At 44.3% G+C, this 17,741-nt stretch overlaps 1 protein-coding gene across 3 annotated transcripts in view; it reads left to right on the forward strand.

Annotated features, from left to right (window-relative positions):
* Positions 1 to 17,741, forward strand: part of yip2 (yippee interacting protein 2) — a 67,637-nt gene that overhangs the window by 42,324 nt on the left and 7,572 nt on the right. For all 3 annotated transcript variants that reach the window (XM_070525301.1, XM_070525302.1, XM_070525303.1), the window contains exons 6-7: positions 4,391 to 4,566; positions 6,039 to 6,141. In XM_070525301.1, coding sequence (XP_070381402.1) covers positions 4,391 to 4,566; positions 6,039 to 6,141 — 279 coding nt within the window. The remainder of the gene's footprint in view (positions 1 to 4,390; positions 4,567 to 6,038; positions 6,142 to 17,741) is intronic.

Here is a 17,741-nt window from a genome sequence, read left to right on the forward strand (position 1 = left end):
CATCTGCTGCAATAGATGCTACTGAGTGATCCTCGAATGAGCAAAGTTGGGCCAGAGACATCCTGCGTGGCAGCACTTGTGCAGTTAAACCAAAATTGACCACTGGCAGGCAGACGCAATTCACCGTAATAGATAAAACTGTGTGAGGTACTGTGATCCCGTGTGTAAGGAGAATGTCTTGCATAGAAGCCGCGGTGTAGTGACTATTGGGGACTGGTGGTGATGACATGAAGTCAACGTAAGTCAGTGCCGAAGGTGGCAAGCAAACGAAGTCGGCGGAACTGAGGCGAGTGGGGTATGGTTCAGCAGGATCCAGAACAGGCAGGTCAAGGCAGAGAGTACTGGCGGAACAATCGATGAGAGCAGAATGTGCGGAGAGGAAGTCTAAATTGAGGATGATGTCGTGAGGACAGTGGGCGATGACTGTGAATAGCACGATGGTGGAGCGATCGGCGAAGGAGACGCGGGTGGCACACACCAATTACGGGGGCTGTTCTGCCATCGGCGACACGGACAACAGGCGTCGTGGCGGGCGCGATTATTTTCCTCAGCCGGTTACGGGGGTCAGCGCTCATTACCGACAAATGCACCCCAGTGTCTACGAGAGCAGATACAGAAACACCGTCGACTTGCACATCAAGAAGGTTCAGATGAGTGGGCAAGGTCAGTAGAGGATTTGGCGACGTAGGGAGCAATGCAGCATCACCTCGAGGCGCTGCATCATCTAGTTTTCCGGCTGGGAGCGGCGTCCGAAGCGAGTCGGCGAATAGGCGTGACAGGGCTGGGGGGAGCGAGATTGTCGTCATTGGGCCGAAGGCGAACAAGAGAAGGGGCAGTTCTGCGCAGGAGAATCAGTGGCAGCATTATCGGAGTGAGCGGCATAGGGAGGAGAACGGCCACCTCGGGGGCAAGAGTAGGCAGTATAAGTAGACCGGGTCAGGGAACTCCAGCAACTGCGACAGTGTTGAGAAATGTGCCCGAGTTGGTGGCATTGAAAACAAATGGGCTTGTCGTCAGCAGTGCACCATTCAGACGGGTTGCGGAAACATGGTGGGTAAGAAGATGCGGGACGAGGCGGAATCGAAAAAGCCGGGTGGGTATCAGGGCGATGGGCCGAGCACATGGTGTGAAGACTCATGTTTGCGAACTCCTTGCGGACGACTGCCTGGATCGAGGAAACCATGACTGCAGGTGCATTGGAGGGGCTGGAGTCGAAGGCAGCCGGATAGGTAGCCTCGATCTCACGCCAGACGATTCTGGTAACATCGCCAGTGTTGTTGGGACGAGGAGCGTCGGCACAGGAAGATGTCGCTGGGGTGTTGGGCAGACGGGCAAATTGCTGGTCAATATGTCGGCTTTTAGCGAGTTCCAGGCGGCGGCACTCTTTTATAACTGCATCCACCGCCGCCACATTGTTGAAAATGAGCAAGTTGAAGGAGTCATCAGCAAAGCCTTTGAGGATGTGGGAAACCTTGTCTGACTCAGTCATGTGTGCATCAACCTTGTAGCACAGAGCCAAGACATCCTGAATGTACGTGACGTAGGGCCCTGTTGACGTCTGCACATGGCCGGAAAGCGCCTTCTGCACAGCAAGTTGGTGACCGTAGGGGTTGCTGAACAAGTCTCGGAGCTTTTGCTTAAGCGTATCCCAACTGGTGAGCTCATCTTCGTGCGTCCGAAACCAAACTCGAGGTGTGCCACTGAGGTAAAAGATTACATTGGCGAGCATGATAGTAGGGTCTCACCAGTTATTGCGGCTGACGTGTTCGTACAGGCTGATTCAGTCCTCGACATCTTCCCCATCTTTGCCCGAGAATACGCCAGGATGACGGGGAGCGGGGAGAGTGATTTAGGTCGTCGAACTGGTAGCAGGTGTCGGAGCCGGCGGAGCCGAGTTGTCGTCGCCTGGAGCCATGAAGGAAGGCTCGACGTACCGTCCCCTGCGAAGCTCCGTGACGAAGTACAGGGAATGTCCACCTCCACCAGATATGTTATGTAGGTAGACGCAGACGAAAAGCTATATACAAGTATATTTCCAAGGAAATACTCCGCACTTGGCCAATATACACGACAATATTGACACGTGTACTTATCTTTATCGGGCGACATGTTTTGCCGCCTAGCAAATGTTATCGCACAGCGCGGGACGTGCCTGCATTTATCCGAAGTTTCTGGAAAGTTGTCGATGCTTCTATCCGCTGTCTGTTGTCACCGAACCTTGTGTTATCTGATATCATCGCTTGACGCGAATGACAATATGACACGTGACAATATGCACAGACCAAGTAGAAAGCAGAAGTGAAAGACCATCACATTGGAACAGAAAGAGGTTATTGTAAAAGCTGTTGCGTCACGTGTTAAAAAGTCGCATGTTGCACACACAGGAGAGTCATTTTCTGTTGTTTTATTAAAATTTAATCGTATACATGGCCACGTAGTGGGTTTGTGGGCCATGGAGATGTAGTCTTCTTTGCATGCTTAAATTTGTGCACACCACCAACTGCAGTAAAGGGTAACAGTTGATATAACGAAGTAATGGATATAACAATGAGATTTCGGCTTCCCCTTCAACTTCATTATAACGAGCGTCGAGTGTAGTGCGTTTTGCTCAAACGGCAGTTTTGCTCATTTTGAAAGCTAAGTCTGCATATGAAGTTCGTTCGATTTGCCTGCACTACTGTGAATCAGTTTACAGCAAGCACGAGAAGTTCAGAAATGGCCCAGCGTGACTTCAGTGGTGCAGGCACAGTGTGACACCCAAAATGAATGCCAAGGTGCAGACATGTTGCAGGCATTCTGTTTTGTCCATTTAATGTGCACCATCCGCGTAAGTTTGAGAGATCCCCAACCACAGGCATGGTCGGCTTCTGAGACATAAACATAACCTGCGTTACGTAGACACTGCAGATACGAATAAGCAGAGTTTCAGTGGTGCATATGCCCATGTGCTGCATCATGTGCTCTGCTGCTGTTTCGCCCCGCATGTCCATACCAAGTGAGCACTGTCAGTAGGCAGCATGCAGAAAGATTGTGAACCTGGCCTTGCATCTTTCCTGCAGCTTTCCTTCACTGCTGAAGTGAATGGCAGGGTGCAGCACCTTATGACTGTTTCAGGTCATCATCATCATCATCATCAGCCTGGTTGCGCCCACTGCAGGGCAAAGGCCTCTCCCATGCTTCTCCAACAACCCCGGTCATGTACTAATTGTGGCCATGCCGTGCCTGCAAACTTCTTAATCTCATCCGCCCACCTAACTTTCTGCCGCCCCCTGCTACGCTTCCCTTCCCTTGGGATCCAGTCCGTAACCCTTAATGACCATCGGTTATCTTCCCTCCTCATTACATGTCCTGCCCATGCCCATTTCTTTTTCTTGATTTCAACTAAGATGTCATTAACTCGCGTTTGTTCCCTCACCCAATCTGCTCTTTTCTTATGCCTTAACGTTACACCTATCATTCTTCTTTCCATAGCTCGTTGTGTCATCCTCAATTTGAGTAGAACCCTTTTCGTAAGCCTCCAGGTTTCTGCCCTGTAGGTGAGTACTGGTAAGACACAGCTATTATATACTTTTCTCTTGAGGGATAATGGCAACCTGCTGTTCATGATTTGGGAATGCCTGCCAAACGCACCCCAGCCCATTCTTATTCTTCTGATTACTTCCGTCTCATGATCCGGATCCGCCGTCACTACCTGCCCTAAGTAGATGTATTCCCTTACGACTTCCAGTGCCTCGCTGCCTATTGTAAATTGCTGTTCTCTCCCGAGACTGTTAAGCATTACTTTAGTTTTCTGCAGATTAATTTTTAGACCCACTCTTCTGCTTTGCCTCTCCAGGTCAGTGAGCATGCATTGCAATTGGTCCCCTGAGTTACTAAGCAAGGCAATATCATCAGCGAATTGCAAGTTACTAAGGTATTCTCCATTAACTTTTATCCCCAATTCTTCCCAATCCAGGTCTCTGAATACCTCCTGTAAACACGCTGTGAATAGCATTGGAGATATCGTATCTCCCTGCCTGACGCCTTTCTTTATTGGGATTTTGTTGCTTGCTTTATGGAGGACTACGGTGGCTGTGGAGCTGCTATAGATATCTTCCAGTATTTTTACATATGGCTCATCTGCACCCTGATTCCTTAATGCCTCCATGACTGCTGAGGTTTCGACTGAATCAAACGCTTTCTCATAATCAATTTTCAGGTGGTGCCTGCACCACCTGTTTCAGGTGGTGCAGGCTAATCAAGCAGACCTATAATGAACCACTGATATAGCGACCACTTTTTCGTGGAACAATTAAGTTCATTGTAAGCAAGTTCGACTGTATAGATTTTGCAGTTTGCCAAGTAAATATTGGATGGCAGCGTATACAGGTTGTCATGTGTGTAACTGCAGCAAACAAGGCCGGTCGGTTCAAAGAGGAAATAGTGCCGATTCCAATCAAAGTGAAAGGAAAGGAGGTGCTGTTCGACACTGACGAGCATCCCAGACCCGACTCAACAATAGACAGCCTTGCCAAGCTGCCTGCCCTGTTCAAGAAGGATGGCACAGTCACAGCTGGCAATGCTTCGGTTGGTTCAACAAGTTTCTCGAACTTGAAAAAACTGCTAGAAAAGCCAGGGGAACTCCCACTTGTAATTTCTTTGCACTGGCTTCATTCATGTCCATACCGTATGTCTGCGCTATAGCCGACACTTGTGCAGGGCTTTGTGGCTGTTAGGCATTAGAACTGTATTTAAACCCATGCATACACTGGCAAACACATCTTGAAAGCCTAAGGACTACAGGCGACTGGATGAATTAAGTAGTGTAATTTACAAAGTGGACTGCTCGGACTGCAATGCCAGCTGCATTGTTGAGACTGGATTGTGACATGGTACTCGTCTCGACAAGCACACGAGGGGCATCATGAAGGCAATGCATGACACACTTGCAAAGATGAAACTGGTTGATCACTGCTTGATGAAAGGACACATGTTTGATTTTGGTAACATGACACCGTTGGCCTGGGAGCAACGATGGGGCCTGATAAAATTTGAATCATGGTTTATTCATTGAGATTTGCCAGCGTGCAATCCTGACTGTGGCTCCCAGACAAATGTTTACAGCTGCTTCATAGATAAGTAGGACTTATTCACTCTTTTAGACCATGCATGTATGATGCTGCCTCCTCCACAGGTGGCGAAACATCTGTTTCGATTTTATCTTTTGTTGAGTAAAGCCAGTGCTAAGAAGTCTACAAGTATATTTCTTGAATTTGTAGTTGAACGAAGTTACTTCAGTGCTGAACAGTAATGCGTAGTAATATACAATACACTTAGAACAGCAATATACTTAGTAGTATATTGCTAATGCATGCATTTCCTTTTTCTAATGGAAGCGTTGGAAGCCTGTCATGTTAAGGAAAGAGGAAGTGCCTGTGTTGCTGATGCTACTATATTGCTGTTTTGCACAGCCGTATCTTTCCCAGATGACAAGCTTTAATAAATTGTGTGAACCCTTGTGTTTATATCGGTTCAGGCGCAGTTAAACTTAATTTGCGTATATGCAGTTTTACGTTCAGCTTCAGACCAGTTGAGATCTTGCATTTGAACTTCCTTGTCTGTCTTTCCTTGGGTTGTTCTCTTTCTAGCTTTACACAGTTGGTACATAATAATTAATGAAAACCACGCAAGATATCCTGATCACTTTGATTTTGTCAGTATATCATGCTGTGGTTGCTGCATATGCGGTGAAAATGCATACAGTTTTTGCGTCCCTCTGACTAATACGAGGTCCTTGTGTTCGCTTACATTTGTCACAATTCCTTGTGTGCTTGTTTTTCTTTTTTTCCTTAAATGTGTTTCATACCAACAGAATCAATAACAGGTTCTTAAGCAATTCAGTTTCTCTGCACATATGTGTGTAGTCAGCTTCCCTGCATCTGTACTGCCCTGTAACTGGCATAAACCATTGATGCTAACCACAACATACCAGAGAGGATGACCTAGACACGCTTCAATCAGTCAAACTAACCTAATCACTGCAAACTGATCGCTTGCAGGGGATCTGTGATGGAGCCGGTGCTATTGTTGTCGCCAGTGAAGATGCCGTCAAGAAACACAACCTGAAGCCATTAGCAAGGATAGTGGGCTACAGCTACGTAGGTGAGGACTTCCACAGTGTGTGGTCTCTCTCGTGGTTGCTAGCAAGCGTAGGCTCTTGGGACGAATGCACCGCTGCACGATCTGTCGTCCCACTACGAAGTTCTTGTTGGACGTGTTCATTTGCTGCGCAGAGCACCTGTATGTTGGGGATGTCTAGGCTGCAGAAACTTGCGTGGCAGCTTACATAATGATGGTCTCGAATCCAGCAACATTGATGCCTTCAGGTAGCATGTGCGGGTTTATTGACCAGTTGCCTTCGCCCAGAAAGATCACATACTCATGATGCCTGCAGCAGAAAGGATGCCAAGGTTTGTAAGTGCTGGCGCTGGCTAACACTCCCAGGGGTCGTTCTAGTAGTAACATATAAATAGCCAAGAAAGTGGGTGGGGAAACCATGCTGCGGTAGCTCAATTGGTTAGAGCATCGCACACGTAATCCAAAGACGTGGGATCGTTCCCGACCTGCGGCAAGTTGATTTTTCATCCACTTTCATTGCCATTAATTTATCATTTCTTTAAATCAATTAGTAGTACAAGTAATTTCCCCTATGGTTTCCGTGGTGTCTTTGTTTGTTGGCGTCTCATAATAAGTTTCAAAGACTAGTTATAAAGAGTGGCATTTGGGTGTGATTTCCCGCATAAAATGTGTAGTGCGAAAGTTCTTTGCTCCAGGCAGCACAGAGAAGCCTTTTCTACCTTTTACTGTTCTTATAATGTAATTCATGCCTTGATAACACCGTTAACATAAATCCAATGTAATATTGAATATAATGGTCTGTGACTAATATTGCATAGTTTGTTATTGGATGTGTATGCATTGTGTTGTATTTATTATATTTAATTGTTTTGTTTTTGTATTTTTTACATGAAAACTGCTACTCCAGCGAGATGAAGGCCTTAGCGGGAAAATTCTAACCTCCTTTTGTCTTACCTTGCAGGCACAGACTAAAATATTTAAAAAAGGTGACTTATTTGATAGCAGTGTTCCTTTCTCGATGCAGTGAGTGGCTGCTTTACCGCTTTTTTCACAGATGGCAACACTCCTCGTTACTGCATGCCAGCCACTAGATTATGTATGTTTCTTTCGCCGCTGTGTTGAGACCTGTCGTCACCGCACTCAACTCCCATTCACGTCCATCCTGTCCTTCGTCTGCTTCAGCTCCCACTACGGACGCTCACGGGTTGATGCTCACTTGTCACTATCGCTGTAGATAAATGTTCACACTCAACAAAAGGGTAAATGCTGATGCTGCAAGTTAATTAGTTTTCAATCCACACAATCTATTCACGTGAAGACAATCTCCACCCTACGGCCTGTTCGCCCTATTAGTAGCAAATGAAGCATCATGAATATCTAGCTACCGAGGCTTCTGCTAAAATTTTCGTGAGTATATATATAATGGCACAATGTTTATTTGAAGAAAGTATGGATGGTTAACATCGTAGGGAATAGCACTTAAAGACAGGAGAAGCAAGGCTACAAAAACTCGGGAAATCAAACCTTGAACAACTACATTTTGTTTTGCAGTTATGTTGTATTCTTTTTTTGCATACGAAAAGATTTGCATTGCTCATAGTTGAGAGGATGTAGTGTTATGCAGTCCACTTGATAGCGCATTCTCATTGGAACAACAAGGGGACATCAAGGTACAGAACAGTCGGCCAACATCTATGTTCGGACTGGCTTCCAAGAACAAAGCACTTCATCACTTCGCTAATTCACCATTGATCTAGCTTAACAACTTGGAACTACCGTATGTGCGACAAGAAGTCATCTTTACTTCAATGAAACACAGGAAAACTGACGTGTGCTAGCAGAAGACTCAAACCATGACTGAAACTTGACAGTATATTGCAGCAACTGCAGGGTACGACTGCCACTAGAGACAAGGCTGTATAAAATGGAAGCAATCAATTTAAGCTTGGAAAATTTTATCAAACTTAAACAACCGAGCAATGCACAGCACATTTTTGCAGTCGGACAGTATGCAGCTTCGTTCTTGTCATCTGTTGTGCAGTTCCCTTTGACCACATCAGAGCCGATTTCTAGCTGGCTGTTAGTATTAAATTTCAACATTACTTGGCAGACTGTAGTTGTGGTGGCATCCCGAGTAGAGGAGGAAGGGAGAAGCACTAGTAAAAGCCTGTTGTGGAGAGGGCGAGCAGCTGTTGCATGCCATGTGTGCTGAGGGCAAGCAGGTTCGTAACATCGTTAAAGGGCCCATCATTCGGTTTGGCTATTTGAAATAGACACGCACAGTGTATAAAAATGTGTGCTGACGATCGTGTCTGCAAAGTATTACACCATTGCATGCCACGAAAACAGCTGAAATTTCAAACCAAATGCTGTGCGCCCTTCTTCTCAACACAGAGAGCCACACTCCCAGTTGGAGAGTAGAGGTCAGACACACAAGTGTGTCTACGTAATTCTCATTGATAAAGCGTTGCTCACTGTGACACATGACTTGGAGAATTTCTCAAGGCTACAGCAGCCATTTGTTTGATCTGTTGCTTCACTAGACGGTTTCAAGGTTTAGAGAAATAACAAAACCTACGAAACAAGTGTCTGCGAGCGTGTTTTACTCTATGCCATAGCAAGAGGGGTGCATTTTCATTCCTTCTGCTTGTTCCCAAGTCGTACTGTCGCACGCGCAGAAAACAAAACTATCTCCAAACATGCATGCACTGATTTCAATGCTGTGCCAAAACAGCCAGACAACAATGCCGCCGTTCTTGTGCACATTGTGCAAAATCATGCACAGTGCGGAACAAGACAAATGCAACAGCTTGATACGTTACGATGTTGTTACCTTAAGTGCGCAATGCAGCAAAAATACACGAGAAAAAGAAAAGAAGGTAGCAGAGCCCATGACATATAAGTGACGCAATCCTCTTGCTCTGGTTCTCTAGAGGATGCAAGGAAGGAATTTTGCTTGCCAAGACTAGACGAGGCAAGTGAGGAGAATGTCTGTGTTGGCAGTGAAGTTTGCCTCCTGAAATCATGGGTTCATTACAATTCAAATAATACTCTATCTGTGATTATTGAACCAATTTGAAAAATTCTTGTGGTAGAATGCTCCGTGAAATTGTTACGTGCCCTAGAGGGCACGTAACAATTGTCAGCATGTAACCAAAATATCATATGGAGCCTGGTGAGAGGCCCTTTAACTCTTTCCCTACCATAAGGAGAATAGTCGTTTTTTTTTTTTTTTGATGTTAAGGTAGTTTTTTTTCTCTGGAGGAACTGCTGCTCTCAGTATCTCATGTAATAGTACACAAACAAAAACTAGCATGAATGTACTTTTCATGCACAAAAGTTTTGTTAACGAGGTTCATGTAGAAGAAAAGATATAAACTGCCAGAATCAAGATTGTTGGGTAAAATGAACAATATTTATAAAGACACGCTTCTATCTACTGAGTAAAGAATGTTTAAAAAATTTTGAAATATTCAAAATGTACTGCCATCTAATAGGCAGGATCTCTGAAAAAAATCAAAAATTTTCATTGACTGGGTTTCCCACTTCAAAAATTTACGTGCTAACACTACAGTTGAGTGTGCCATATGGCAAAGCAGTTCCTCTATGTAAAGCATAGCGTAAAGCTGCATGTCTTGCAGTAAACTCTTGTTTCCAGCTGGGTTTACCTGTCTTGGTAGCACTTCTCACAGTTTCTATAGAGCTGCATCGTAAATCCATGGCGGTCTTTACGTGTCATCCCACATGCCAGTGTCTTGCGTCCTAGCAAGTGCCAAAACAGCAAGGTCAAGGTGTAGACATTATCCTCATAGATACAGTATCCCTGGTCAAGGTAGAGATCAGAGAGATGGATTACATCATAGGCCGAGCCATTGGCACTAGACTTTTCATGTTTGCCAGCGTATACAAAGAATTGAAATATATACCCAGTTTCAGGGTCTGCGAGCACCCACGAGATGAAGCCCTGTTTAGTCACTTTATCTTGAATATATTGCCGGATTCCAGAGTGCCCCTTCGATTTGACCATCCGTTCATGAACGGAAAGTTCCCGGTGTGGCTGGAAAAACACCGCTGATCATTCGCTCATATGCTGTGCAACCACAAAATTTTGACCAATTTCGCCCCGATACGTCATACATCAATGTCTGGATCAGATACGTGCAGCATCCCCTTGAGTGCCCAGAAACGTTTTCTTGGCATTATTTTCGGTGCAATCGGACCAGAAAACAAGCTTGCCATGTTCCAATAAAGGTGCAGCCGTGGCAGCTCGACCACTCCCATCTGAGAAGGACGCCTATAAATGTCATCATCTCTGCAAGAGTAACCTCCTTCCAGAACCTGTCTGCTTCACTGTAGGCTGGTTTCTCCAGGATCATGGACCAGGCATATTTGTCAGTGTTATTTGGCGCTCGAAGCTAACGGCGAGGGCCACTGCGGAGTTGCATGCCGAAATAAATGCCTGGTTCCCTTGCCGGGCAGAACGCCACTCTTTGCTGCGCAGGTGGCAAGGAGTCGAGCCCATATGATGTGGTTACTGTGTCAATGAGATAAATAACATTGAGAACAGAAATCAATAACTACAAACGACAACAAGGACAATCCGAAGCAACAAGCGAAAGTAACGGGGCTTTGGCTGCCTCAATTGAAGTCATAGCACTGGATTGACACGGACAAGAAAGATGACAGGATGTGCGCTAACTATCAACCAAATTTTATTTCAGGAAAGCATGGTACTTATATCGGTTCAAACGAGTGGAAATCATCGCACGCGCAACCCAGAACTTTCCAGATAGGCCATTTCCTTTCTGCTCAGAGTAATCGACGGAGCGCTGATGCAGTTTGCACATTCTGCAAAAGAAGGTGCAAGCTGCATCAGTGCAATGTAACTAATCAATAAGATGTCAATGAAAAAGTTGTGGATGACATTTACAAATGATCGATAATAGCATTTAAAACAACCTAGCCTTCGTGAAGAACCCACCATGGTGGCCGAGTGATTTTGCTGTTGCGCTGTTAAGCCCAAGGTTCAGGGAAAATGCGGGGAAGGCGGGAGATGGAAATTCAAGACGATGAGCAAAACGAGAACTAGGTAAAAGCAGGAGCCAATGTTTCGACAAGTGGACATGTCTTTTTGAAAGCTTGTCGAAACGTTGGCTCCCACTTTTACCTTGTTCTCGTTAAGCCTGAGGTTGCGGGATCAAATCCCAGCCGCTGTGACTACATTTCGATGAGGCCGAAATGCAAAAACGACTGTGTACTGTGCATTGGGTGCACTTTAGAGCCCCATAGGGTCAAAATTAACCCGAAGTCCCCCACTACGGTGTGCCTCATAATCATATTGTTGTTTCAATGCGTAATGCTCCATAATTTAGTTTTTAATTTAATTTGTTAAGACTTTTTTAACGAGAAAGCCCGCAATATAAATAATAATAATAAAAATGCACACCAACAATAGCATCAATCCTTATGTAAACCTCATGAAATAGGGGCACTGGGAATGAGAGGCAGCGCTTTTTTCTCGCCACGTTGGAGCTTCATCAGCCGTCCTTGGCGCATATCTTCAGTGCCTATCAAAAGCTAAGTAGCATGAGTAGTAGCACCGGTCCTGTCGTTTGTGTCCTTCTTCAGTCCTGGTCTTTTGCGTCTTGCCTTTACTGATTCAAGTAGCATGATCTTCTAACAGTTTGCTTTCCTAGCCATTACAAAACTGCAGCCCAGGTCTGCATGTTTGTAATATGCACAATACACTGATGACAACATTTACGTCTGAGAAGACTCATATTGCTGGTGCAGGGACATGTTGTCACGTGGATTTTTTACATATATATATTTCGCAGGCTTCTTTTTTTATTGGTCAGAAAGAAGATTTGCACAAGACCTAGATCACCATATACGCGGTTGTCAGTCATTTCTCGATGTATTCCACAACCTTTGCATTGGCACCTTACTGTATAAGTAAGGTAATAAATGTTAGTTCATTAAAATGAAATATTACTTGCTTGTCCTTTATGAAAAAAAAAAACTCGACTAGCATTAGCACTAGCCTATCAATGTACAGTTAGCACTGTTCATGGAAAGCCCTCAGTTATTTTTTTTCTTGGCCACATTTAGTGGGCACATCCAGTGTGTAATTTAATGGTAGTTTCTGAGAAACCTGTATGGGTTTCCTTTGTAGCTTCATGCAACAGTCAGGTGGAGGCCTATTTCTCCCTTTCATGGATTTTGCTCGCCTTGCGGGCTTCTGCAGAACTGATCTGCCATAACATAATAGTGTTCTGCAAAGTGAAATAAGGAGCACCTTTTCTTCATGTGCCTGTATTTCACTAACATTGACATTTTCCAACTGCTCCAGAATGCATATTTACTGCTCCACAATGGACAATTCATGCTCCAAACCTGCTACAAAGTGCCAAATTTGCTGCTCCCAGAGCTGCTCCAAAACTTCCTTGGCTGCTTCATCCCTCCTTGGAGCACAACCCTGGGAGCTCAAGCTTGAAGGATAACAAAGAAGCTAAGGACTGTGCACTGAGTGATGGAACAATGAAGAATATATGTGATGTTAAGCGAGAGGAAACTGGTGATATTGATTAGAAAGCAGAGTTGAGATTAAGAGCACAAGGTAGAGTACTGCAATATGGTGAAAGAAATGTAAAATGCACAACTTAGGGCTGGCATGAATGGCAGTCGAGGGTTCATTCTCACCGGCGACTCGCAGAGGTCACATGCCCAAGTTGGTCACAAGTGGCCACAAATGATTGCTTTGGTCGAAAAGACACTTTCTTGGGTCAGCCGCTTGACTTTTCAGTCGTACAGATGGAGTCGCAAGGCTGCCAAACCAATTAGCGACATTGAAGTGAGACGTTGGAGTACGTGTACGTGGAGTACGTGGCTTTGGTGCTGCGAGCGGATGGCTTGGTGTGGCGACAGGCAGCTGGGCCACACTTGCCGACCTGCCTGCCGCTCACTTGTCGACCGCTCACTTGCCGAGTCGCTTCTTGGTCGCCAATCATAGTCGGTTGTGCCACCTCTGTCAATCGTTAGAGCAAGTGCTCCCTAATGGAGTAACGTTAGTGCCAATGAAACATGTTCAGTGAAGACCGACAGGTCTATGTTATGAGAGTTTCAGGCATAGGATCGGGTCAGTGGGCACAAGACAGGCATAACTTACTTTGCGTAAGTGTCAGTTCATTCACCTCTATGTTGGTTGATGCTAGCCAGCTAGCAATGCAAGCCCACATAATATACTCGCTCTGAAGTCATTGCAAAGCTCTGATGACACCTATTATGATAGGTGCCACCAGTATTGGCAGTTGTTGCAAATCACCAGGGAGCACGAGAAATACAATTTTATTTTATTTTTGTTAATGCAAGTCTGCTTTTTGAACAACATGTACTAGAGTGATCCTAAAATCTGCACAGTGTGGTGTAAAGACTGGAAGCAAGTGTTCAGAAGTAAATATAGAAATGAAATCATCCTATTGTACCTTCAACAGGATTAATGAGGTAAATGAGTTTCTGACTGATAGTGTAGGGCAGTTGAATGGTGCACAAACATCTCGTTCACCTCTGCTGTCATGGCACTGTGTGCACTATTATGCTTTGACTGTGTTACCACTCTACACTTATTATGCAAGATACACTCGGGGATACACAGGCATTGTAGTGCCTGTAAGCGTTGAGGGCCTGTCATTATCAGATGCATGGCAATGCAGCTAGCATGTTCTGTACTCCCTTTCATGCTTAAAGGGACACTAAAGGTTAATATTAAGTCAACGTGGGCTATTGAAATACCATCCCAGAAACCTCGAAACGCTTGTTTCATGTGAAGAAGAGACTTATTTTAAGAGAAAATGTGTTCTGAAGCCTCCGCGTACCTCTAGCGCTGTTCAAATCGCCTGCCCTTCGATTGAGGAGTGGTGAGGTCATGGTCTCATGGTGACGCGCCATCAGTGAGTAAAACGGTGCCCACAGACGGCGCTATGGCTTTTCTACGCAAAACGCAAACGTGCGGCCAGAAACAGAGCCAAGACAGAACCGACAGCAGCTCGAAAGCAGAACTACGGTGGCTAGCGGAAGAGAAAGCGCGCAACAATAAACTGATTCTTTATTTTATCACGCCAACTTTGACGCTCGTTGCAATGGACGACCCTGACAACGACACATTGACCTGTGACTTGGAGAGATATTCAAGGCAACATCGCTTGCTTCAATAGATGATTTAAAGTTTACAGAAATAATGAAACATACAAACTGAATGTCTGCATGTCTTTGTTTTACATTGTGCTTTGGCAAGAGAGATGTATTTCCCTTTCATCTGCTTGTTCCTATCTCCTGAAGTCGCCTGTGCAGAGAACGAAACTATGTCGTCTTCTACTGAGTTCCAGCTCTGCGATCATGCTCTTTCATCCTTTCGCACCTGCCTCAGTGCTCGTGATTGTGACACTGACTTATACCTCTAATGAGGTGTTCTTGTGCAGAGCATGCGAAATTTTCCACTGCGCAAGACAAGACAAACACAACTGCTCGTACGCAAGACCGGTGATGGTCTCGCATGCGAGCAAGGAAAAAAAAAGTGGGGCCCGTGAAGTATTCGTCACACGATCCTCCGCTTCTGGTATAGGAGAATGCACGCAAAGAGGCTAGACTTGGCAACTGGAGAGAGTATTATGTTGGCAGTGACGCATGCCTCCTGAATTCATGCGTTCGTGGCACTTCAAATGTTTCTGTCTCTGTTAATAATGCACTAACTGGAAAAATTCTTCTGGTAGAGGTCGCGTAACAACTACCAGTGTATAACCAAAATTTGCTATGGGGCCTGGTGACGGGCCCTTTAACAGGGAACACTGTGGAAGCTACATAAGTAATGCGGTAATGGAAGTCTCGCAGCATGCATTTCACACTGCATTTGCTTTTTATCTTAGATGCTTTCCGTAGAATAGCTACTCTATATATTACAACTTCAACTTGTGGATGTTGTCACATTACATATTAATATAATTACCAGGACACTCTTTCCTGTCCTGGTCTCTTGTAATGCCACAATGCATATATTTTGTACAGCACTGTACTTCCAGTGTCCAAAATACTGTGGTTGGGTTACACACAAGCCACTGGTCAAAGAAACTGCTCATTCCAGGGTAAATATGTTCAGATGTGCAACGCCTTCCGTGTGATAAATTCGTGATATTTTGCAACATAAATGTATAGCATTGTTACGTCGAACTTATTTCAACACCAAAATGATGCATACATGTACGTTTCTTTCATAGGTGACGTATTAGGTATTTTTTGGTCATAAATGTGAGTATCGAGGAAAGTGTTTACAGTGTTGCCTGCTGTGTATGAGATGGGCTGAATTAAATTAGCTGCTTTATTTTTGTGTATGTACAGAATTCTTAAAAACCACCTGTGGTATACAGCACAAATCTACTTGTTGAGTTGGAAAACTCGAAGAAGCGGACATTCTAAATCAGAATCAGAATCAGTTTTTATTCATGACAAAATGAGGATAATTACAACATATGTATACACAGAAGGAGGTCCCGTAGTTAGAAACTGAAATGGGACCTCCTGTGCATGATGACTAGAATTAATAATACATACAACAATGGCAACATGAAAAATTTACTTGTACTAGAAGGCAAAATGCATAATCGACTCATTAACTGAAATTCACTAATAATCTTTTAAACTAGTCCATTTAAGGGCACATATTACAATACACGAACTGAAGCTAGGGATTTCACAAGTCATATCTACTTGGAACAAAATTGAAACTAGTGCCACTTTTGAGGTAAGCACTGTAAAACTTTAAGTAAAAATGCCCTGTTGTTACACTTAATTATTTTTACTGAAATGTGTTTTTAACATTGAAGCTCAAAAATTACTGGACCACCAATGCATTTCATCGTAAACTTTGGGAACGCATATCTCGAAACTGGTATGATCCTCGGAATTCGCTCCAAGTGGATACAAATGAATCAGTGGCTAAAATTTAAGAAATTGCAATATGTGCCGTGAAGTAATTAAACGATACTTTATTTGTCAAGTATTCATTTTGATTTCTTGTGCACATAATGTCTGCCTCTGAGAGTAATCTAGCTGAAGTACAATTTTGCTAAATGGTATGGGCGATTTTCAGAAATTCTGTTAACGACAAAAGAAAAAGGAAACACTCGGCATAGTTGTTCATCATTGCCAGTCGAAGAAGCTACAGTGACTCGCCGTACAAGGGGCTCCTTTGCGGCAGCAGCATCGAAAGACCGATGACCACTTTGTCAGGATTACCACTATTACTACCCAGTTTCACTTTCTTTTGCCTGGCTGAAATTTGCTGTATAGACATTTCCCATGTTGTGTTCATCGCTCGCCAGAATACCTGTGCCCTAAGAAGAGAGCAGGGTTATTAGCCTTTATAGAGATGCAACAGGTAGACGTACTGTTGTTGGTTCTTTGGAGAAGTGGAGATTAATGTTTCCGAAACTAACCTGTTTCGACTTACCAACGATTGCGTAGCAGTGTTCAGCTTAAAAGATTGCTCACGTAATACTGCCATATTGACCAAAAAGTGCAGACAAACAGGACTTGTGGAAGACAACAACAGATGCACTGGCTATCAACTAGTGCCTTTATTTCGAAGGAACAGAAAAGGCAGGAAGCAGCAAAGGTTGCCAACGTCAACAAGAGCAGCTAGTTATCAGGCACCAAATGAGGCAAGAGCTACAGCCAGCCAGCAGCTATCACAAACTGCATCGTGCAGGCAAACTGAAGGCACTTGTGAAAAAAAAAAGCAAAAGAAAATTTAAGACAAGGTAACGGTAAAGGACAACACTTGTAAACAAAAAAAAAGGATACCACAAGTAAAGGTGACCATGGTGCAAAAAGAGTGTGGTGGATGACAATGTGCATAAAGATTTAAACAGATTATATTTGTCAAGATATAGAATCTCCTTGTCATGCAGTAAAACAGGTGGTGTGCTAACATGTGCAGAACCTTTCTTGATGCTATATACTTCCCAGATCTCACGTGCTCGCTGTTTGCAGTATTTGCGAATGGCGCAGGCCCAGTGAAACAGGTGAACACCACATGACGATATCCGACCAACGACTAGCACTCTTGAACATAATATCTTCGACTTTTCATTTATTGCTTTGCATAGAGGTCCTCACCTTGGAAACCCCAGAAAAAAATGCAGGCAGGCCTCGGAGAACCCTAAATGAATTTCTCCATCTCGATTTAGCAGCATAACGGGCGACCGAATGAATCGGAGCATATGGCAAGACATTGCAATGCTTTGCTCTCATGTGACCACCTTCTGCATCACGGGAACACAAAACCAAAACTGATTCATAGAAAAACTCGTATATTTAATTCTTTAAGACACTCCGGGGGTTAGCAGTATTTTTTTTATAGTTTCAAGGACGACGACCTTATTTTGATGCAAAAAATGAAAAGTAAAAAATGACACTCCTATAATTGAGTCTGTGGTATTATTGCAAGCTAAATTATTGCTCAAGCAGGAGGACATACATGATTTGCAGGATTCCTGAAAACAGATAACCTTGCGTACTTGCTGCATGGAGTCCTGATGACAGATGAACAGCACACCACTGTGTGTTGTAAA

Source organism: Dermacentor albipictus, chromosome 9, assembly GCF_038994185.2.
Source record: "Dermacentor albipictus isolate Rhodes 1998 colony chromosome 9, USDA_Dalb.pri_finalv2, whole genome shotgun sequence".
NCBI lineage: Eukaryota > Metazoa > Arthropoda > Arachnida > Ixodida > Ixodidae > Dermacentor > Dermacentor albipictus.